The 23,707-nt window shown below is 34.3% G+C and overlaps 1 protein-coding gene across 1 annotated transcript in view; it reads right to left on the bottom strand.

Annotated features, from left to right (window-relative positions):
- Positions 1-23,707, bottom strand: part of LOC148938684 (uncharacterized) — a 178,198-nt gene that overhangs the window by 73,588 nt on the left and 80,903 nt on the right. The window contains exons 4-7 of the mRNA XM_089107611.1: positions 22,214-22,385; positions 14,186-14,358; positions 3,219-3,378; positions 351-467 (exon numbers count right to left, since the gene is read on the bottom strand). Of these exons, the coding sequence (XP_088963737.1) occupies positions 351-467; positions 3,219-3,378; positions 14,186-14,358; positions 22,214-22,385 (622 nt within the window). The remainder of the gene's footprint in view (positions 1-350; positions 468-3,218; positions 3,379-14,185; positions 14,359-22,213; positions 22,386-23,707) is intronic.

Below are 23,707 nucleotides of genomic sequence, written 5' to 3'. Positions count from 1 at the left end.
CCCGATCCGCTCCATCCCTAACTAGGGTGCTATTACTCACAGTTTCCGAGTGAATCTGAATAAATGTCTAGTAATTAAGTTTAATCTATATTTTGATGAGAACTAATAGACTGCTTGAAATACTGCCTTTTTGAAACTAGACAGAAGAAAACATACAAAATTAGTTGTCAAAAATACATTTATATCCAGGCAACGTTCTTTTTCCTTATAAAATTGAGTATTATTTTCATTTTAAAAATATTATAATGAAAATCAAACTTTATTGCAAATATATCTTGTTCTCACTTTAGTGCAAATAACACTTTTGCCTTCAGTAGGGTAAACAAGAAGAAAAGAAAAATAAAACGTACCTAAGCATGCCTTCCATGCCTGAAATCGTTTAGCATCTTCAACTTCATTCTGCTTGAGGTCACCTTGGTTTAAATACTTCAAATTATGTAAATTATAGCCTTCGAGCTTCAGTCGCACTAAAAAGGGAAATTTAATTAAAATAACAGTTCAATATTCAGACATTTGCTGGAAATAACATTTTAAACTTTTTAAACTTAAGAGAGAAAAAGAGAAATTATTTCTCCATAGTAATGTGGTAAAATGTGTGCTTTAATTTTATTGGTTTTAATTTAAATCAATTAAGTTTGAACTTAAGTTAGATTTTATTTATATAAATTTAAATTTGTGTCGGATTATCGTAAGACAATCCCGTTATTCCTTAGGCGTTAACAACTCCGGAGAGACAAATGACCCCACTTTAGAGGGGATTCGACACCATAAAAATCATTTTGCGAGTGTCAAAGCCAGATGACCGTTTACAAAAACAGAGGGCCCCATTAGCGAATGTTCCAACAACACGGGGAACTCCCAAAGTAATCTTGCGAAAACTTTATGATGGATCCTAATGTTTCAACAGTTTAAAAGCTAACGAGAAGCTAGTTTAAAATAAACTAGCTTTTTTAAATAAACTTTTTTGTTACACAAAAAAAAACTAAGAAAAACACATAATAAATTTGTTTATATCCATTTTTGTTATGTTTTTACGAGCAAGACAAACATTTCGTGGGGGAAGGGGGTTCGAACCCCCAAACCACCCCTGGATACGGCCTTGATTTTAGCTGTAGTTTAGTTAGTACCGGTAACTGAGAAGGGGTACCTAAAATGTTTTGTGGGTAAAAAGGGGTATAGTCTCTAAATAAGTTTGAGAACCACTGCTTTAAGGTATCGAATCCCCTTGCTAACATTATTGGTTAAGACAGAAAAAAACTGGTTGGTTTTATTGGTTCAGACAGAAAAAAACCTGATGGGTTAAAAGAACAAAAATCTAAATGCTACCTGATTTGTTCTCCTTTGTAAAAATTCAAGTAATTTAAGAGAACAAAAGCTTTTTGGGTCGCAAGATTTTTAAAAAGCAGTGTTTCTTTTTCTCTATGGTTAAACCCTTTTTCCTAAGTAAAAATAATCAAATTCAAGAAATGAGGTGCAAAATTAAAGAAGTATTTTTTGTTTAGCTGCATTAAAGATCAACATGAGTAATATTAATGTCAAATTGTTCATGATAGTGGGTTAAAGAGCGATCTTGTGCTATATTATCCACTAAAGCAAACATTACCTGAAACGTGAATTTTTAACTAACAGAATTGTAATTAATAATATTAATTTAACTAGAATTTTCTGAGAATCTTTCTAAGAAAGTTCTAAGCAATACATTGAAAATAATTTCGACAGTTGTTTCGAAGAGCATAAAGAACTAGTAAGAGAAGAAAGTTAGTCTACCCGAATTTGTCTCTCAGCCGGGACTTGACTTAAATTGACTTAAGGCTCCTGCCGAGGGTTTGGCGTAGAGAACGAGGAGACTAGGTGCCTCCAGGTTGACCTATCGCTTGCCAGGCTCGCAGGTTCTTCCACCGGGATGTGGGCTTGGTGAGGAATTCATCGGCTTTGTCTTTCCACCTAGTGGGTGGGCGTCCTCTGGGTCGCTTCCATCCGTGTAGGGTGGGGTCGAAGTCGAATGCGACCCGTGCTGGGGCGTCGCGTGGCTTGCGAAGGACGTCGCGTCTCAGCCGGGGAATGGAGTTAAAACATTCAGGAATTTTTTGGGAGGTGGTCATAAGGGGCTTCAAAATTTGTATTAAGGGGATAAAGAGCTTCTAATTTTTGATCTTAAAGGGGAGAGGGGAAGCTATTTTTTTCTGTGGTCCTTACATACGATTTTTTTTCTTGCTTACGCCTGACGTCCGAAATACTGTATTGTTAGTAGTAGTAATAGCAATTTATTATACTTAAAAACAGGGACAAAATCAATCAGTAGCATACATAAATAAATCATACACAATAAAACAATATAATATCACGATCCCGAAGCAAAAAAACAACAAGAAAATAATAAACAGTTACTGTCTAATTTAATTCAATCAATCTCAATCTGTTTCGAAGGTATACTTACCAAGCAACCCCACACGTAGCTCAGATTTAAATTGACTAAAGGGTAATTCCTTGGTACTTGGGAAAAGCTTATTGCACAGCTCTGTCCCTAAATAAATAACTGAAAAAGTAGCGCCACTAGAAACTAAACAAAGAACTTCATTATTTCCCCTTGTTCGAGACTCGCTACAATCACCATTAGATCATTCCAGAAATAGTACCGTAAAACAGTGTGAAAGGCATCCATAAAAATACTTATACACAAAAACCAGTGTATACAAATCATGTAATCCAGCTGCAGGCATTATATTAATTATACTGTACATTGACCTGGCAGAATCTTGGTTCCCTATTCCACAAAACGATCTAATAGCATCATTCTATGCTATACTATACTATGCTATATACATAATAACCCATATTAGGTGAAAGACTGCTATGAGAATGAACTATGATTATTAAAAAAAGTTTTTCTAGAAATCTGCATACCACCGAGCAATTCTAAATATATATTTAAAACTGATAATTGAAATAATTTACCACTATCAAAGAAAAATAGCCACTAACATAGAACTATCGAGCGATTTTTCACATTTAGTTAGTAGTGTAAATTGTTCAGTCACGTAGACATCAAAATAAAGATATTCAGAAGTCATGATTTTTAGTCGATTTGGTGGAAGGCACGCTACAACAGCAATAGGAAGGTTTTTTGTTTTGTTTTTTTATATCTTAGTCCTTTAAAAAGGCTACTGCTCTCAACAACTAAAATATTACGATGGTCCAACTGATAAATATTTACTAACCTCTTTCCTCTGAGGTAAGACCGGCTAGCATCTGATAAAAAATATGATAATTTTTCTCCTGAGGCAGTGGCTTGACCACGCGCGTCTGGTCCAAAAAATAGCAATGGATTTTTGTTCTGTAAAGTTCTCCATTGGTAACTTGAACTTCGATAAAATGTCCCTGAAAAAATGTCCTTCATTATACTTTTTGGATCCATGTAAAATTTTGAATTAACCAGAATCATGGTTAGATTAAAAAATTTGAAGGAGCCATTTTACCAATGTAATATATGCGGAATGTCATATCTGACAAAGTACAAACAGTAGTTATTTTATAATAAACCAGAAACTACACACTTGAAGCCAGAATAGTTACTGGTGATTTTTCATCGGCTGTTTTCAGCTCTCCTGGTTTCATTCTCAATTATTTAGTGAATCTTAGTCACTGGTCTAACACAATAATCTATTCAGCTTTTGCTCTTTGGTGAAAAAAAAAACACTTAGGCTTCGTAATATAAGCTGGAAATGGACGTTGGTATTGTTTACTACATGTGGCATTTCGCTCTGGTTTGGTTTTCGGGGAGCAATCACGGCTGGGTTGCTGTTTGTCAAATTTTTTTAAACTTGCTTAAACCGTTCAGAACGTTTATGGCTTCATATTTAAGGATTAGATTTTCAATCAGCTAAGAATTCAACAATTTTCTAGTTTTATACTCACAGCTATATTTTGGAAAATTGGAACGGATTCTGTTAAAATAAATGGAGAAGGAAATCAGTCTGAAACTTACACGACTGCTGGAGGGACCCAGGAGGTCAGTGGACAAAATTAAAATTTATAAAAGCAAAAATCTGAATTATTGTCAAGTTAAATAGGTGGAATTTAATAGGTATAAGAAGGCTATAAGCAGATTGAGACCCACTCCAGCTTAGCACTAAGTCTAACTTTAAAATAGTCTTGGATGGTCACGTGCATGGTTCTTGCCCCAGAGGTTGCCCCCAAAGAGATCGAAAGATATCTTCTCAACACTCCACCTGCCACAACTTATCTACTTGGATGAAGATAGATACTCATACAGACGCCATATCAGTAACATAGTAAATGAAGAGGCCCCAAAACGAACTTCGAGGACGGTTGGTCAAGTAAGTCAAAGAATGTTTTAAATGAGTTTTAATCAAATAATAAATAAATATTAGCAAAACTGATCATTTTTCTTTCTTATTCATCTAATAAATTTGTTGACACTTTTCTCTTCTCTTGCAATTCAATATATTTAAACTTCAGTCTACCCACAACAAAATCATCGACCACCCCTCCTCCAATTTTACTCTAGTTAGCTTTGTAAAAAAAGGCATAAAATGAATGACAAAAATATGTTACTGACACTCTATTATACAGCAACATACACTGAAAACAATTTTCCCAGTTACATTTATAATGTAACTTTATTTTTTTGATTTTGACTTCATCGAAAGAAGATATTTCAGAAGATTCAATTGCCAATTCTGATATTGTTTTATTCTAAGAGAATTATCACTCCTAGCATTTTCGGTACCACAAGATTCCTTATATTCCTTTGAGAGCTGCCCATTCGCTCATGAAAAGGCTAATTGGATGATGTTCCCAAACTGAAAAACGCACCAATTCCTAAGTGGCTTAGACAGAAGAAAACAAAATATGATTCTCCAATGAGATTTAATTTTACTGCCTGCAACTGGCTTGAATGTTTGTACATGAATTACCGATCTAAAATTTCGGTTATGCAGTGGCATTGGGTGGGATTTGAACGCCCAGTGCAAATAAAAATTGTAGTCTGACATTTGAGTAACTCATTATCTTATGTTCGTTAAAAATTAATCTTACCTTCTAAATAAAAGAATAGGAAAATAATGTTATAGCATAAAATTTATGCAATTTTACATGCCTTTTTAAACTTACAATTGGCTTTTTGATTTACGAAATCATGACGAGTATTTGATCCTGGACCCTTTTTTCCCATCTAAGAGTCAGGACATATTTCCTGCTTAAAGCATATTTTGAGCAATGACACTTTAAAATAACTAGAATTGTATAAAAAAAAATATATACCAAATGTGATGTTCCAAACAGTGATAAATGAACTACAAAACATTTATCAATTCAAATACGCTACTGATCCTTGGGATTTAATTCCGGCGATGAAATTATGCGAAACCGTCTCAATACCAATCTAAACAAGAAGAAGAAGAAGATGCTACTTTTCGACACGGTATGGCCAATAGCCATATTTAGTGTGCTAACGCAAAACCTGCTTTTGGTGGGAATTTGTTTTAACTTTATACGGTTGTTGGGGAATGAACTTTTCCCACAACGCGATTATGATTGTGTACAGAATATTCGAAAAGCTCCTAGTCAAAGAGAAGCAGATTGCAAGGTAAAAAAAAGAAGATTATTGAGCTGAATAAACTTTCATGAATGGTACTACACTCAAAATGCTGGTATAGAAAAATGTTTTCAAGCTGCCATATATTAAAAGAGCACTGGATTTTTCAGAAATTTGAAAACAATCAAGGAAAAAAGTTCGGAAATGAAGGGAATAAGTTTTCAACTTCATACATCCACTCTTCTGTAGCCTACTTATAGGTTTTAAAAGACTACATTAACAATATGACCTAATTTTCAATAAAATATAATTTTTAGTTTTTATACTTGTAGTCCTTTTTGAGTCTTTACATTCACATAGTAATCCGCCTCCTTTGGCTAATCTTACAAAAAGAAGCCAAAAATGACTGTCAGTTTTTGAATTAAATAAAAAAAACAAGTTTTTTAAACTGAAAGTAAGGAGCGACATTAAAACTTAAAACGAACAGAAATTATTCCGTATATGAAAGGGCTGTCCCCTCCTCAACGCCTCGCTCTTTACGCTAAAGTTTTTTATTATTTAAAAAAATTAAGTTGTGAGACAGAGTCAAACTTTAGCGTAAAGAGCGAGGCGTTGAGGAGGGGATATCCCCATTCATGTACGGAACAATTTCTGTTTGTTTCAAGTTTTAATGTTAGTCCTTACTTTCAGTTAAAAAAACTCGTTTTTTTTATTTAATTTCTGATCGTTTTTTAGTTAATGCAGCTTTTATTTTGGCTCACCGTCATTGAATAAGTAAACAAAATTTGCATAAAAATTTTACTTTTCTTTTGCTAAATGGCTGTCTCTAAATTTGATTCTGACGTAATTTACAAATTAACTTACGTAACGAACTTCTATATTCGTATATTTTTCTTCTGGAAAAAAAATACAAAGTTGCAGATTTTCTGATACGCTGAATCTGACAGTGATTTTCATTAAAAATTTTTCACTTTCAGGGGATGTTTCCCCCCTCTTTAAGAAATCAGGTAAGTTTTCTCAAGCTCGTAGCCTTTGATGAGTTATACTAAACTTAACAAAATTTGTATATTTAGAATCAGCATTATAAGCCCATTCTTTTGATACATTTATTGACATCAAAGCTCCATTTTTAAAAGTTTCGCTTACTATTGAGCCGTATCGCTTGTTTTTTTTTATTGTTTGTTTTTTATTACGTTTATGTTATTAGGTATATGATGGGGTTCTCCCCTTATTCAATACCACGCTCTTTACGTTAAAAATTAAAAAAAAATTAATTCAAACACCCCTTAATCACAAAGGCTGTTTAATGAGAATAGATCGCTTTTTAGAAAGAACTAAAAAAAACTGTAGCCTAAAGAGTGAGTCTTTGACTTGGAGGAGAAAACCCTTATATAAATAGTAATGTCTATTCATTTTAAGTTCTAATGTTGCTTCTTACTTTCATTTGAAAAAACTTGTTTTTTTTAAAGTTAATTTCTGATCGTTTTTTAAATAATGCTTGGAAATCCGGCGCCCCCTTCATAGAAATATCCCTTACCCCAAAGAAACATCCTCCACGGAAACATTATTCCGATTAACCCCCTCCTCAAGCCCCCTCCCCCCCCCCACCCAAAAAAATTCTTCCTGAAAATGTCTGTATACTTCCCAATAACTAATACAATATGCAAGCAATGGGCAAAGTTGCAGCCCTTCCCTTGGGAACTGTGGGGGATTAAGTCATCGTAAAAGACATATTTATTAGATTTTCGACTATGCTAAACAATATGGCTATCTCAAAATTTTAATTGGGTGACCTTGAGAAAAACATGAGCGTGGGAGGGGGCCTAGTTGCCCTCCATTTTTTTGGTCACTTAAAAAGGGAACTAAAACTTTTAATTTCCATTTCAATGAGCCCTCCTACGATATTCTAGGACCACTGGGTCAATACGATTACCCTTGGGGAAAAAAACAAAAAACAAACAAACAAATAAACACGCACCCGTGATCTTTCTTCTGGCAAAAAATGCAGAATTCCACATTTTTGTAGATAGGAGCTTGAAACCTCTACAGTAGGGTTCTCTGATATGCGGAATATGATTGTTCGATTTTCATTCAGGTTCTATAACTTTTAAGGGGTATTTTCCCCTTTTTTCAAAAATCAGCCAAATTTTCTCAGGTTCCTAACTTTTGCTGGGTAAGATTAAACTTGATGAAACTTATATATTTGAAATCAAAATCTGATTCTTTTGATGTATCTATTGGTACCAAAATTCCGGTTTTTAGAGTTTCGGTTACCATTGAGCCGGGTCGCTCCTTACTTACAGTTCGTTACCACGAACTGTTTGACTGGCCACTCATACCGACCACGTCCATCTATTCATTTCTAATGAGGGTTTAGGACTCAACTACAATGCAGGCAATTAGGTGCATCACTTTCTAAGCCCGTACTGCGCTTGGAAAATATTGGGTGAACTTTGAAATCAGGGCAGTATATACTCTCCAAACACCAGAAACGTCATTCATGAACCACAAGAACTTTTTTTAGTGAAGAGAACAAAATACTGACATTAATAGCGGAGATAATGCCACAACACAGATGCAATATAGCATTTTGCTACTTGCGAGGGAATTTAGAAAACCATCAAGCTAGAATAGTGCCTTCAACCTCGATACAAACGTCGCAGTCTTCGGTGAAGAGGGATTGGGAGTGGCGTGATTTCCAAGCCTACCATTGACCTCCTTTTTAGACATGACTTGTGTTGGATGGAAAAAAGCTTACTTTCCCTTGCATCTTGTCGAACTTATTCTTTGGGTTACTTACGACATCTGCAAATTTTTTGTTGTTGTTTCTATTATCTCCTGTTTGTTGGACATGAAAGGACGACCGCTTCTTCAAGCGTCAGCTACTAGTCCTTTCGCAAAGTCTTGTTTGATATTTTTTGCTAGGTTAAATTATCATGCACCAAAATAGTATATGAAAAAATTCAAATAGCAATTAATTTTAAAATTTTTTTAGATGAAAAATCTACTGCATAACTACTCATCCTGGAAGTGGTCCGAAATTTCGCGGAGCTTCGTATACCATTTCACTTTCTGGTTTCCATAACCCTTTACCCACCCAATTCATGATCGAAAAAAAGGCTTTATGTTCAATTTAATTTGATATTGCTGCGCCAAAAAAATTTCTCACTCCTTTTTTTTAAGAAAAACCTTATTACCGTTTTCCTAAAAATCCTCTTTTATTTTCCATATTTCATATACTCCATATTTCCATATTTCTTCCTTTTTTTCCAGAAAAAAAACCATAGGCATGCATGTGAAGAAGAATAATGCACTAATTGTACCGAAGTATTTTCAGGCCAAGTGAGTGACCTATTACTCTTGCATTCCTAATCAATCTTCTGCGGAAAGCACGGTAAAAGCATAGCTAGACGACAGGCACTATTACAAAAAATATTTACTTGAAAAAATAAAAGCTTTTAGGCCATCTAGTTGCCCCATGTGGTAGAGTAGCTCAAGATGCCACTAGTAACTTGAGCTAACACAGGACTAGAATGTTAATGCGTATATAAATTGTTGAGTTGATCAATAAATCAATAAAACAAATACAATTTTTGTTGCTGAAAAGATACATAACAAATGTGATCTGGCAGTACGCTGAGTAACAAGCGTTGTTCCAGTCAAAAAAGTTACATATAAAGACTGCAGTTAGCAAAAGCAGATAGGCTATTTACAGGGTAGCAAAGTATATAATGCCATGTTCATTTAGAACCAATCTTCACTACATCTATGTCATTGGATGTCGTCGCAAAATTTCATCGTGTGTATTTGCTTCTGGCATGAGTGCTCTTGCCATATTGACGCAAATAACATACGAAACCAATGCATGTTACAAAATCTTACGCATCTAATGCAGCCTTAGATCTATACTGAAAGATGGTACACTCCGCAGGTGAGCAAAGTTTGAAATAAAAGTTTGAAATAATAGAAAGCTAGTTTTATTTCTAAGACTTTCCTTTTGTAACCTAAATTTCTTGTACAACTATGTAACTAGTGCTGAACTTTTCCCACAACGCGATTATGATTGTGCACAGAATGTTCGGAAAGCTCCTAGTCAAAGAGAAGCAGAATGTAAGGTAAAAAAAAAAACAAGATTATTGAGCTGATAATTGAGCTGATTAATTCAAAACAGATATTTTGAAATAATAAGAAAGCTAGTTTTATTTCTAAGACTTTCCTTTTGTAACCTAAATTTATTGTACAACTATGTAACTAGTGATGAAAGTGAGGACGGCTGACAAATAATAAATAGTACAGTTTTTAGTGCATTTTAAAGCCTAATTTAAAGATGCTCTCCAATATTTGTGTGCTGTTGGGACTAAAATAATCAATGGCGGTATAAATGGTGTATTTATGTATCCAGCCTTACATCGAGTCCAAACTCTTTACATTGTTGAACTTTCGACCAATCAGGTTCAAGGTTCAAAGAGCGTGATGATTCGACCAAGGCAAAGTCAAGCGTCTGGATGCCACTTAAGAGTGTATATCTTTAAAAATGTCAATGGTTGTTTCATAGGCGCATTAAAAATTGACTTAAAAATGTCATCTGTCAATCTTTTCTTGTCCAAGATTTCCACATGATGTCGTATTTATAATCTTTGGTTAACAATGAGTATATATAGTATTTAATGACCAAACAATAAATTTGATGAAAGCTTAATAGTACAACCTGTAAGCTGCTGTTCTGAGGATAATTTGATTACCAGCCAAATCCGTGCTCGATATTTTAGCTAGTGACACAATTGACCTACATTTCAAGGACTTCATGCAACTCTGCATTTGTTGATAAAACCCTGATAAGTTATTTATTAAGTACGGACTTAATTTAATCTGTTTCACGAGTCAAAGCTAATCATTGATGGTAAGATTGATTATATTAAAGGAGGTATTCCAATACCCAGGTTTATATCGAAAAGGGTTGACAGCAATGTGAGGAAATTCAAATTATATGTTAGGATAGAAAATATAAGGATAAGTGTAGAAAACAAATGCATCCATTCATCAAAACAAAAATGTACATGCTTTATTTTTAGTACTTTATGCTAAGGCATTACTATAAAACTGGTAAAGTATTGCAAGAAAAGAAAATCTATTTTATAAAGCTTGGCTTCAACTGCTTGATAATTATTATTATTGCAAGTCTTGCGGAGCCATCAACTGCTTGATAATTCGCAGCTAGTTTTGACAAGCCTCATTCTAGATAATTAATGTTATTCCGAATCAATTTTCGCGACGCCCTTGCGGTGCACAAAAATTTTTCTCCGTTATTTATAAGTTCATTGGTTTATAATTATTAATGGAAAAACTAAGCAATCTAATAAATTATTTTCAGGCAGGGGTACAAATTGCGAGGGGGGGGGGGCAATTGCATCTCCTTAGACATTGAAATGTATTTTAAACTTGAAATAAACTTCGCATTATTTGACAAATTGTATTTTAATTTAAAAAATTGAAAACAAGCCTCTTTCTAGCTTTTGAAAACAATTTTTTTTTTGTATTTTCATTATATGTACCTTCCTGCTTTCAAAAAAGCTTGACGCAATAGACGATAAAAGACAGCTCAGTCATATTCGCATTTTGAATTGTATGCAAATTCCAGTGAGCAATAAGTGGCTAGCTTACATACTGAAATTAATTATTTTGTATTTTCATTAAATGTATCATCCTGGTTTCAAAACTACTTGATAAAATACATGGTAAAAACAGTTTAGTCCTTATATTTACATTTTGAATTGTATGCAAATTCCAGTGATCAATAAGTGACTAGCTTACATACTAAAAACAATTTTTCTAACATTTCCATTTTTAAATAAAATGAAGTAAAAACATTTAAATAACGGACAAGACTTTTCTGCTGCAGGAGGGCGTCGTGAAAGTTCAATTAGAATAACACTAATTATCTAGAATTATGCTTGCCAAAATTAGTTGCAGATTATCAAGCAACTAATAGTGCAGACAGATACTAGTCTGTGTCATAACTGTCATAAGAAGGAAAAGCCAAAAAGAACAGCACAAACTAAGTGACACAATTGTTATGAGATGAATCAATTCTTGTTGCAGAAACTTGTGTTGGTGAAACTTGTGGCATTTTTTGTAAAGTACCAAGGACACTGGAATAAAAACACCTTTTGCCCCCTGTCTCTACCTTAGCTTTATTCATTCCTGAAAACTGGGATTTTCCACGGTTTACATTTTAGTTGATATACAAGTATTAGCATCTTTCTTATTGCGTAAATTGTTTCCTCTATTCACACACTAAATCATGTTTATGCAAAAAAGCAAAGTGAACGACTATACCACCAAACTCTAGTTAAGCCTTTCAACAGGCAAACGGCCGGTAGAACGGTTTGCAGTTGAACAAATATAGGCTAGTGAGAGTATGTCAAAATTAAATTAGAACCTTAATGTTTTTCAAATGAGAAGAAAAATATTCTATTAATGTGTCAATAGACAACTATAGAGATAAATACAATATAATAGGATAGTCTAATTGGTCTTTCTAAGATATTATTCCGTGGGTAAGTCAATTAGCTAATACTTTGAAGTGTTTAATCTTATAGAATTTTAAGAATAAACATATAAATTTATAGCTTATATTTTTAGCTGTTCGGTGATATATATATATTACGTTTTAATTCCTTTTTTTAAGACTTTAGGGTTATATTCTTGCATAGTTTCATCTCTCTTTCAGAGTTTTTTTTACCCAGTTTACTGCCAATTAACTGTAGGGTGTCTTCTTCAACAGTAACCAGGAAAGGTATACTTTCTAGAGCTAGAGAAAGCTAGTTACGTTTTTTCCTCATTTTCTGCTCATTTTTCACACAGACTCTTTATTCTTAAACTTGAAGCCCACTAAGCGTTAAAACTGCATACTTGAACTGGAGATCTTCTTCATTAGAAATTGAATTCCCAGTTTTTCCTAATTTTTTAAGACACACAAGTTTTGTAACTTTCCAATTAACCCATTAAAGAGCTAGATTTAATTTTTAGTGTGCTTGGTATTATAAGGATTGGTACAGGTGTCTTACACTAGGTCGGTGCTAACATCTGATCTTGATCTCCCCCATCCCTTCAGGATTCGATGTCTTGTTACTATATTGGGTTGGCATAGTAGATAGGACTGTTTTTACTATGCAGTAAGAAAGTGGAAAATGACAGAAGGTTGCATCCACGAATTGCATTATTTCACTAAAGAAGAAACCAACCTTTAGCATGAAATAAGACGGCGAGAAGATTAGCTTGTAGATAAATTACTAAAGTGGAAAACAAAATCAACGTAGACATGGATCATGCTTCCTCAATCCCACAGTTCTATTTAACCTCTTTTGATTAATTTAGATTATTCTTTTTTAATTTTAGACATTCTCTATAAAGGATTTTGTTTCCTAAGATATGGAACAGTCAAGTGGATTGTCCTTCAGGGAGATAGGAGATGGTACCTTGCAGTCGACTTTTATTAAAATTTATATAATTTTTTATTTGACCGGGTGACAAATACAAACAAAAGCACCATCTATTAGATGTAATATGCATGCATCATACACCCTACGTGGCACTAGAAGTTAAACTAGTGGGCACGCGACATTTTCATAATTCCACCGGAGAAAAAGAAACAAGGTTTGTAAAACTCTTCTTTTGCAAAACGTCCAAACGGCTGCGTATATAAACAACCTGACTTCGTTTTGATACATAGTACATGAATTTGGGCCATCCAGTCTTTGAGGGACAGAGTCATTATCCCAACTGATCCATGATACAAAATGTAGGCAGCAGATAAAGATTAGCGGGTCTTACTGCAGACTGCAATCGACTGCAGACAGTATTGAGCTTCCACGTGCTCAAGGTGTTTACTCTTTCATGCCACCAGCGAAGGTTCCTTAGGCCTCTTTCAGGTTTTGTGCAGTTGAAGCATATCAATAGTTTCTTAAGAGAATCCATTATCATTGCCTGGCTTCAGACCGTGCAGGGTGGCTGGTTACTTGCACGCGCATTGAAATGATTTTTTTTTAGCTGGTGTCTATTTAGGTAATAAATCTATACCTCTTTTGAGAAAAATATTTTCTTTTTTTTAAGTTCGGGCACACTCATTCACCTTAGAAACATAAAATAAAGGAATTAATATATTGTTTTGTCTCCAAGATCTCTTCTCATTTAATAAGAGTGAAAATCTAAGTCAGCATATAATGGTTGTTACAAAGACGATTACAGAGGCAATTCACAAATGCAATTACAATGGACGAGCAAAAACTTCTCTCTATCTGATTGGTTGGTTTAAAATATTTTTGACTTGTTATTTAGCAGAAAATTCCTTTACCCAGTTGATTTGGGTTAATACTTCGTATTATTTGACAAATTATAGTCGGCAAGATTCAAAATTTGTTTGTATTGTTGTTCAGAATTGGAAGATATGTCGGTTCACGTTTATTTAGGAAGGGAAAAGATAGAATTCTTTTTTTGCATATTTCATATTAAAGCTTTTATTATCAGCGAACGACAATCAAGCTAAAGATATAGTAGCAAACCAAGTCAAAACACTGCTGAACTTATTTTACAAGCGAATTCATACAAATAGATGATATTTATACTTACTATCCTACTAGATTCTGAATTTGCAACCGTTTTCGCACTGCCAAGTGAACGTAATACAGTGAAAGCTGCTGAAAGGTGTTTAAATGCGTCTGTCTCAGGACCCCCGCCAGCTAGGTCAAAAAGTTGCCTTAGTAACAGCATTGAAGAGTAGGTTTTCCCTGATCCACTACAACCTAGAATAATAAGGATGATATTAAAGAATCGAAAGACTCTAGCTCACATTTTGTTTTTTCTTGGAAGTTAAATCAAGATTACATCCCATGCATAATTCATACAAAAAATTTACCCTTACAGAACGGATGGTTCCACCCGGCACCATGCATAATTGTTATGTTTTTTTTTATCAACTGATGACATTACGGGGTGACCTATGAAATTCAAGGGAAGCCAAGAAGCTTTTTCTGAATCTGTATTTTATTAGACACTTATCTCGCAATTTAATATCGGTTAGGTAGTCTCAAAGATCATACCCTCACTATTAAGTCACTCTTCTATGAGTGACGTTGGTGTAACTCCTAACTACGAAATGGATACGAGACCTTTTATTCTGGTGTCTACATGAACATGTTGTGAATAGTCTGAGGGATTCCGTGATATGTTTTTCTCCGCCCTTAACGCAATCGTCAGCTTTATGTACTCTTTCAAAATCATTATTCAATATGGCACCATCTGGCAGAAGTATAAAAATCAAACTGCTATTTTCTGTGTGTATAAGCCTATTACTGTTGACAGCTTTTGTGTAAAGCCTCTCTCTTTCTTTGTATATCTTTTCTTTCTTTCTCGCTCTCTCTTCTTTGTTTTTTTTTCTTTCTAAGCTTATAGAAGTTAACATATCAGCCAAAATTGGTTGCTCAAATTTGTTCGAAACTGTTTAAGCTTATTAGAGGAAGTCAAGAGATTCCAACATTTCAACAACGATTCTAAGCAGCCTCCAACAAACCAGTTATGTCATCAACCCTTATAAGAATCTGTTATCAAGTTCGTCAAAAAAACACTGAAAATTATACAGGAATATACTTAGTGTGTAAACAAAATGATTTCAGACCAGTTAGTGTGTAGACGAGCTTTAGCAGGATTTCCGATGAGACAATGCAACCCAAACAAGCCACAAGAGTGAGGTTAGGAATTAATCTTGCGAATGAAAAATAATTTTAATTTGTAACTTCAAGGCTTATGCTTGCAAGGGTACTACTAAAGGCTCTAGCCCTGGAATGTCTTCTGAATTTGTGACAAGGCTTGCTGAAGATATCCCAAATTATCTCAACTGCAAGCAGTATTATATCAACTGGTTTTCTCTCCTGCCCGTCGCTCAGTCGTTGAAGGACGAGGGTGTTCATGCAGTATCAGCAGTGCACACTAATTAACTGAAAAGATTTGCCTTGGAAGATAACAAACATCCGAAGCACCGTGGCAGAGCTTCAAACAAAAGGTGGGTAAAAACAGTTCAACTGCATAGCATAAAACGGTTTGAAAGCAAACGAGTCCATTTTCTGTCATCCTAAGCGATGGTTCACATAACCGACACTAGCAAGCAGTGGCAAGAACCGGCAAAGATACAAACTAATGTTTCAAGGCCCTTGTCGATGAAATAAAACGATAGGTTTATGGGTAGAGGCCACTCATTCAATATTATCCAGGAACTACACAGGACTGACTTCAAAATGAGGAAATGGTATAAGTGGAACTTCTTATACATTGTGGTTATTAGCATTAGGAAAGACCAATATACCAGTGAGTGTGTAGCAGGCCTGGAAACTATAGGTGCTGAGTGTGCTCCAGTTCAAGCATACCTTGCCGAGTGGACTAACCGTTGATACTTAAGCCGCAACTTCTGAGATGCACCTGTAAAAAAACAACGGCTCTTAAAGCCTCTAAGAATCGAAGATCAGACTTTACATCTGTTGTATGTGGTAGACCAGATGACAGGGACAAGTAAAGAAGATTTACTGCCGACGGTGTATTGATATCTACACCAGGGTAAAATGTACACAATGTGACATGGGCTATTTTTATTTCTCAAAGAAATTTCTTTGAACAATAGGTATTTAGCATTGCTGGTGAGTGATCAATTGCTTTCAACGTGTTCAAAAAAGCTTTTACATTGTTTGTAACTTTTATTTGTCAACTTTAGAATGGGTATCGTTTGCAAACACGAGCAAAAGTGTGCCATTGGGTCCCTGCCACTCAAACCCTTCTAACCCACGATCAAGCAAGGATTACTTGGGATATTTTTCTGAACGATTAAATGTTAAAAATTAAAAATTCCTAAGATCCAAGTATGCCTGTTCAAAATCAAAACAGATTAAGCACTTGCGTGTTTTGCAACTAGTGTATGATTTTCGATGTTGTGATTGCAAATGTTGTAGGCAACATCTTTTGATTTATAATTATGCTTATGGCTTCACTTTTAAAGTGAAGTTGGAAATGATGGAACAGAAGATTTAATCGAAAGATAAGTAGTGGCCTAGTTTTACTATATTAACGTTTATCATCTAAGTTACAGAACATTTCTGAGACTGCAGGTGAAAAGGACAGGGATGATCAATAGGATCTTCACTCTAACCACTTTCGACAGCTGGAGAGTCTGGCCTTGAGACTCGTGAGACATTATGCCAAGATTTCTTCTTACACTGTGCTTGGCTAAGACCTATATTAGATAGCCCTTTCCTCACCCTGGGTGACAGAAGACTAAAAAATTTCACATTGATGGTTAGTGAAAAAGCTGTTGTGAAATCACTGAACTTCGATATTATAGTTGATATATATCTGGAAGTCAAACCTTTTCAAATCCAAAAAATTTTAAATAAAGGGTATTCAACGTGTTCCAAAAAGCTTTCACGTTGTTTGTAATTTTTATTTGTCAACTTTAGAATGAGCATCGTTTGCACACACGAGCAAAAGTCCCTTTGGTCCCTTCCACTCAAACCCTTTTAACCCATGATCAAACAAGCATTGCTTAGGATATTTTTCTGAACGACTAAATGTTAAAATTAGAAATTCCCAAGATCCAAGTATGGTTGTTCAAAATCAAAACATAATAAGCACTTGCGTATTTTGCAAATAGTGTATGATTTTCAATGTTGCGATCGCAATGTTGTAGGCTACATTTTTTTATCAAAAAAAAATCATTCGACGACATGTTGGTCAATGGTAAATGTGCTCAGTGTCCAAACTCCTTTGACCAACAATGAGTACACTCCGTTTCCCACACTCATTGTTGAAGAGTAGATACGCTTTGTCTCAGGCTTCCTTTGATAAATAGTGTATACGCTCCGTCTCCGATCCCCTTAGATTAGCCTAATCTTCAATTCTGGCTCCCTTTAGTAAACAGTCTTTACGTGGCGTATCCGACTGATTTCGATTAACAATGCCTAGGGTTTGCCTGAACCCTTTGGTTAACAATGCATACACTTCATCTTTGGCTCCTTTGGAAAACGCCCCTATTCTGTCTTTGATTCCTTTGGTGGGCAGTACTTACGCTCCATCTCCGACCACCCTTAGTCAGGACTGCGGCAAGACTGTTTTAATCAATATGAACTAAGCGCATTCATCAAGAACGGTTTTTTGATTTTATCACGATAAATACACGACAATCCACATATATTTTAACTGGCGTTTGATTTATCATGATGTATGGACGAATACAAAATATGTGCAGATCAAGTTTATTTCACGAAGTGCCAAAGTTAAAACTGATTTTCACAGTAACGGTAATATGGGTTCTGAGTTTGTTGATTGCAAAGCTGAGACTAGTTGTGCAATATAGACATCCAAAGTCAAAATACGCTTTTATATATACTATAAATGGTGGATATCTAGTAATGTTTAAGGATCGGTCCCTAATGATCAAGTGCTAGTCATTTAAAGTGTTTAAGGTTGTAGCATGACTGTCCTAAATCAAAACATCCTCACTACAAATGCCGCGGATGGTGTGGGATTTCCGTGAAATATATTAATTTAAAAACTTCATAGCTAATTGATTACAAGTATGAAGCTAATATTGCAATTTTGAAATTGAAGACCATAACAAATTAAGTACGCACTCGCATTTCACAAGTAATGTTTAGATTCTAAAGCTGGTAATTAAAAACAGCCAAGTTTGTTAATTACATTCTAAGATTTGATAACATAAACAAAACATAAGAGTCACAATAACATAGAACACTTATCCCCACAAAAGTTCCATGGTTTGTAAAGGAGGGGAGGACAGAGACACTATTTAAACACTAGCTCATAAATAACGAATAAAAAAAGGAGGGGGAGGGAGAGATAGAGAGGGATGCGAAAGAGAGGAAGAATGGAGGGAGGAAGATCAACAATACATACACTTTATCTTTGGCTCCTTTGGAAATATAAATGAAAAAAAAATATATAAACGTTCAACTTAGAAAACAAAAATCATGTGAAATAACCTTGGAATCTTGTAGCCGGATTCTTTTCATGTTAAATTTATTTCAGAGACTGTGGGGGAGTGGGGGAAGTGGGGGAAAGAGAAAGAGAAAGAGAAGAGAAAGTGGGGGAAGAAAACAAATTACGCTGGAGCTTTCCCAATTAATTGAATATGAGCATAAATTCATGGATTTAACAATCCAATCCTGACTAATAGAAAAACTTTAGAAAACGAAACGGGTTTAAGCCAAAAACACAAAAGAAGTGGCAACATATGTTTCAATTTATTACAATTTCAATATATTACAGTTGTTTACAACTGGCTGTTTTTAGTCTTACTTGATTGATTTTTGTGTTTGATGGTGCCACATGATGATTTTACCACAGGGTATCCTCCTTTGTCACTTTTCTGCGCTAAGTTGTTTCTTTCTTTATTATTTTCCGTCTTTTGCTCATTGTGTTGTTTTGCCTTTTGGTGTATAAGCAAATTTCCATTCTCCCCCCGAAACGAGTGAGAGAGTATGCGTGAGAGAGAGAGAGAGAGAGATTTAAGTGACATATAAGAATCTATTCTGATCACTCAGTGAAAACTAGACCGGGTCCAATGGAAGCCAAGCGATTATTATAGCAATAGAGAAATTTAAAGGCTAGTCAATAATAAACAAACAATAGAACGACAACCGTAAACTTTGAAGGTGCCAAACGAGTGGCATTCTCTAGCCGAGTCAGGAAGGATATTGTATATAACATGTCAATAATAAACAAAAAATAGAACGACAACCAAAAACTTTTGAAGGTACCAAACGAGTGGCATTCTCTAGCCGAGTCAGGAAGGATATTCTATAGAACATTTTTCGAAAATAAAGGATTAAAGTCAGACCAGTTGAATATCCTGAGAGCTATGACGGTACAATTTAACCAAACAGATTTAAATATCAAGTAAATGCAAGTGACCTTGGAAGATCCCCGTGGAGCTGAAGAAAAGTGAAAGATGCGCAGGAAGGGATATGAAGCTTGTCTAGCTTAAATAACAGTTTAGTGCTGAACAATTTGTTTTCTGGATTAGAGCTATTGCTTTATTCTAGGTGTTGGAATGCAGTGTAAGAAACAGAAGTAGTGTTACACCTTGCCAAAATTAGACTCTTGCAACAACTTTTCATCTTTAACGATAAACGGCCAAACTTAGCATTTTTGGGTTTGGTCCCCACTAAATCTCCCTCCCGCTCCCAGTCCTTAAACTTCTTTTCATAGAAAAGATCTGCCTATTTCGATTCATGATCGCTCAAAGATTATTTAGGGAATAATCCTAATGATTGAACATTAATAACTAACATCATTAAGATAGCAGCGTTACTGTCCTAAATCAATGCACAATAATAGCTGAACATCTCACAAATTATACTTAATCCCAGCCAACTATGGCATTTAAAATTCCCTGTTGATTAGAAATCCGAGACTAATATTTAAATACAGAAGACCAAATCAATGTGTGGTTTTTCCTATCACAACTACTACTACCACGTTTTTAATATTAATTAGCATTGAAAATTATTACTAACAAACTTTTTTTTTTTTAGCCAGAATTAATATTAGTAATATACTAAAAAACTATGTCACTGAAGAAACAAACAGGAATTAACTTTTTAAACAAGAATATCCATTGAAAATTGAGCGGGAATTTAAAACTTAAAACGAGGAAACATTAGCTTATATAATATCTAAAGCCGAGCAGAACTACTATGAATGAAGAAATTATATTTAAGTAGAACAGATAATACAGGTGGACAATGAAGCCAAACTTAAAACATACCCAAATTTATAGCAAATAAGGGTTTTGTTGCCCATTCAAAGCACCCAAAAGGCTATACTGTCATTTGCACTTTACTGAAAACAAAACACAATTTCCATATAGGTCTTTTTTCATGATAATATTAAAAATTAAATGCTGCTCAAACTTAAAGGAAGTTTTTTTTCAACATTAATATATTTTTAACAATCAATTTATTTTTTGTTTGTTTAATAAATAATAAACTTCTCTCGATGGCTTCTTCCTTTCAATCCCATTCCTTTGAAGGTGCAGAGGAAATCAAACAATTAGATTAAACTTTCAGTTACACTTTGCAGGAAACAAAGATATTGTTCACACAGTTTTACAGCTTTTCTTTCTTTCTTTTCAAACAGTTCGTGGTAACCACAGTTTATATAATTAGGCAGTAAGTTTACCGCAGATTATTTCTGGCTCTTCATTCTCGGTGCGAACAAAAAATTCCTCCCGTTTATTCATGCATGAGTGGAATCCAGTTATTCATGTGGATGTATTCATGAATCCACATATTCTTGAACTTATTCATGAACGCAAAGGCAAGTTTTGCGTTTAAAAGAGATCTGACTTGTCTACCCGTGAAAAGATCTTATGTCGCTTGTGTTTATACGTTCTCTGGAGCACTCGCACCTCGGTCCGGGTTTTTATAATGGGTGAGATAGGGAAAATCATACTGCTGGTAACGAACTGTAAGTAACCGAAACTCTAAAAAACAGAATTTTGATACCAGTACATACATCAAAAGAATCGGATTTTTATGCTGACTTTAAATATATAAAATTCACTAAGTTTAGCCTTACCCATCAAAGGTTACAAACCTGAAAATTTTTTTCCTATCTTCGAAAAAAGGGGAAAGCACCCCCTAAAATTGAAAGCATCTTAATGAAAATCGAACCATCAGATTCAGCGTAACAGAAAACCCTACTGTAGTTGTTTCAAGCTCTTATCTGCAAAAATGTAGAATTTTTTATTTTTTGGCCAGAAGAAAGATCACTGATGCGTTTTTTTTTTGTTTTTTTTTTCAGGTGTGATCGTATTGATCCAGTAGTCCTAGAACATCGTGGGAGGGCTCACTCGAACGGAAATTAAAAGTTCTAGTGCTTTTTTAAGTGACCAAAAGATTAAAGGGCAACTTGGCCCCCTCCCACGCTCATTTGTTTCCCAAAGTCACCCAATCAAACTTTCGAGATAGCAATTTTGTTCAGTATAGTCGATAACCTAATAAATATGTCTTTAAAGATGACTCAGTCCCCCACAGTTCCCGGGGGAGGGGCTGCAAGTTATGAATTTTGCCCACTTAAACTATTTATTTATTTTTCAGCAAAGTGCATACAGCCGGCTAAACTTTTTATGAATTCGAAGGGGGCAAAACCCGACTTATTTTGGCAAATTTATTTGGATTAAGGTATTTGGTAAAGGTAATTGGGACAATTATTTTAACTTTGGCATTTAAAAAACTTCATTTTCGTCACTTTTTTCTTCTTTTTCAATACTATTCCTGAAACAATTGACTTAACAGAAGTTTCAAATTTTGAATCTATTTAGTACTCAATAAAACGTTAATGACGCTAGCCTTTTGGAGATTTCACTTGGTGGTACCATTAGCCTTGTGGTAAATTACCATTTATGGTAGTTTCTGTGTATTCTAATTTTGGCTTCATTGTTCATGGTAGTTTCTGTTCACATGAGTTTTCATTCCTCCATTCATTGTAATGCCTTCTTGTTTTAAAATTTAAATTGGCTGTTTATTCTTAACTTGATTTATTGTCTGTCTTTGCTTTAATAATCTTAAAAACGTAGTTTCAATTCCATCTTACCTGAGAGAATAATTGCTTGGGGGTATCCCGTTTCTGACTGTTGGCGGATGGCTTCTTGGACCACCCTTTGGAGAGGTGGAGGAGCTACAACTTCGCGTGTGCTTGCCAATGTAAGGGCATTTCCAATGTCCAAGTAATTATTTATAGCCAAAAGAATTGGACCGATGTTGGTCTTAAAAAGAAAAAAGATGCTGAGGAATACAAATGGAATATCTTAATAATTTATTAAAAAAATATTATTTAGGGATTAGACCAACATGGTGATAATTATATATATATATATATATATATATATATATATATATATATATATATATATATATATATATATATATATATATATATATATATATATATATATATATATATATATATATATATATATATATATATATATATATAAGTGTATATATATTACATTTGCTAAGTTTGTCAGAAGTTGCCAGTCAAAATTTACAAGTTAAGGACATTTTCCATTCATTAATAAAAATTAGAGGATCCTCCTAAAAAGTTATGCGTTCGTTTTTAAACTGTACATTCAAATTCCGCTGGTTTGGGAACCTGTTATACATAAGGGGGTGGCGACTTCCTTCGAACCTCCATTTTCTGTGCTCATATTTGACTACTGCTATTCTGAAAGAATTTTAGAATGTAACAAATACAGCCCACCTGGTAATTGCTAATGTTTATTTGCCAACTGTCCTTCAAAGCAATTTTTCATCATCGTCATTATCATTTTATTAATATTAAGAAATCATTTTGCAAGCAAAAATAAGGGTAGTTTTTCCCAAAAAATTAGCTTATTGGGGGCCTAACAATACAATGATAACACACCACAAATACAGCAAATAATATACAAAAATGAGCGAAACAAAAAAAAAATATAAATTTAAGTTAAACAATTTTATTATTTCAAGCAAATACAACTAAGCAAGCTCTTTCATTTTCAGTGTATTGTAATAAAATTCTAACAATTTGTGACATTATTCGTGCGTTAGAGCATTCATTCTTGGAAAAAGAAGCCAGGCTGCTGCGCAGAGTGGGGCCTGGGAAGGATTGTAACCCCCAAATAATCAATCTTCACTTTCATTCCAAATGGGCCATTTTTTAGTTACTAAAAATCAAAATACTTCATATTAAGAAAAACCTCAAATATAGTTTATTTTTCCTGTATATACAAAATTTGTATCAGAGGGAAATAATTTTTTTTACCAAATAATGATTTTCATACGTAGTGTTAGGTCTATGGACTTTGACACATGATTATCGCAGTGGTAGCTGCAATCTACTAAAAAGGGAAACAGCCCGTAGTAGTTCAATAAAAATAATAAAGGTTTTAAAGGAAGTGTTCAGTAACCAATATTTCCCACTTGTCACTATTTGAAAATAGCAAATTCATTCCTTCAACTGAACAACAATTTATAATTACGAGATGAACTTTTATTATAGTTTATTATGATTAACTTTTATAATTCACTTTTTAGAGTTTTAAAG

This window comes from Artemia sp. Qi Xiang Cuo, unplaced genomic scaffold (assembly GCF_049724085.1).
Source record: "Artemia sp. Qi Xiang Cuo unplaced genomic scaffold, ASM4972408v1 HiC_scaffold_3025, whole genome shotgun sequence".
Classification (NCBI taxonomy): Eukaryota; Metazoa; Arthropoda; class Branchiopoda; order Anostraca; family Artemiidae; genus Artemia; species Artemia sp. Qi Xiang Cuo.
The sequence above is the reverse complement of the archived record's forward strand: the minus strand, read 5'-3'. Positions and strand labels throughout refer to the sequence as shown.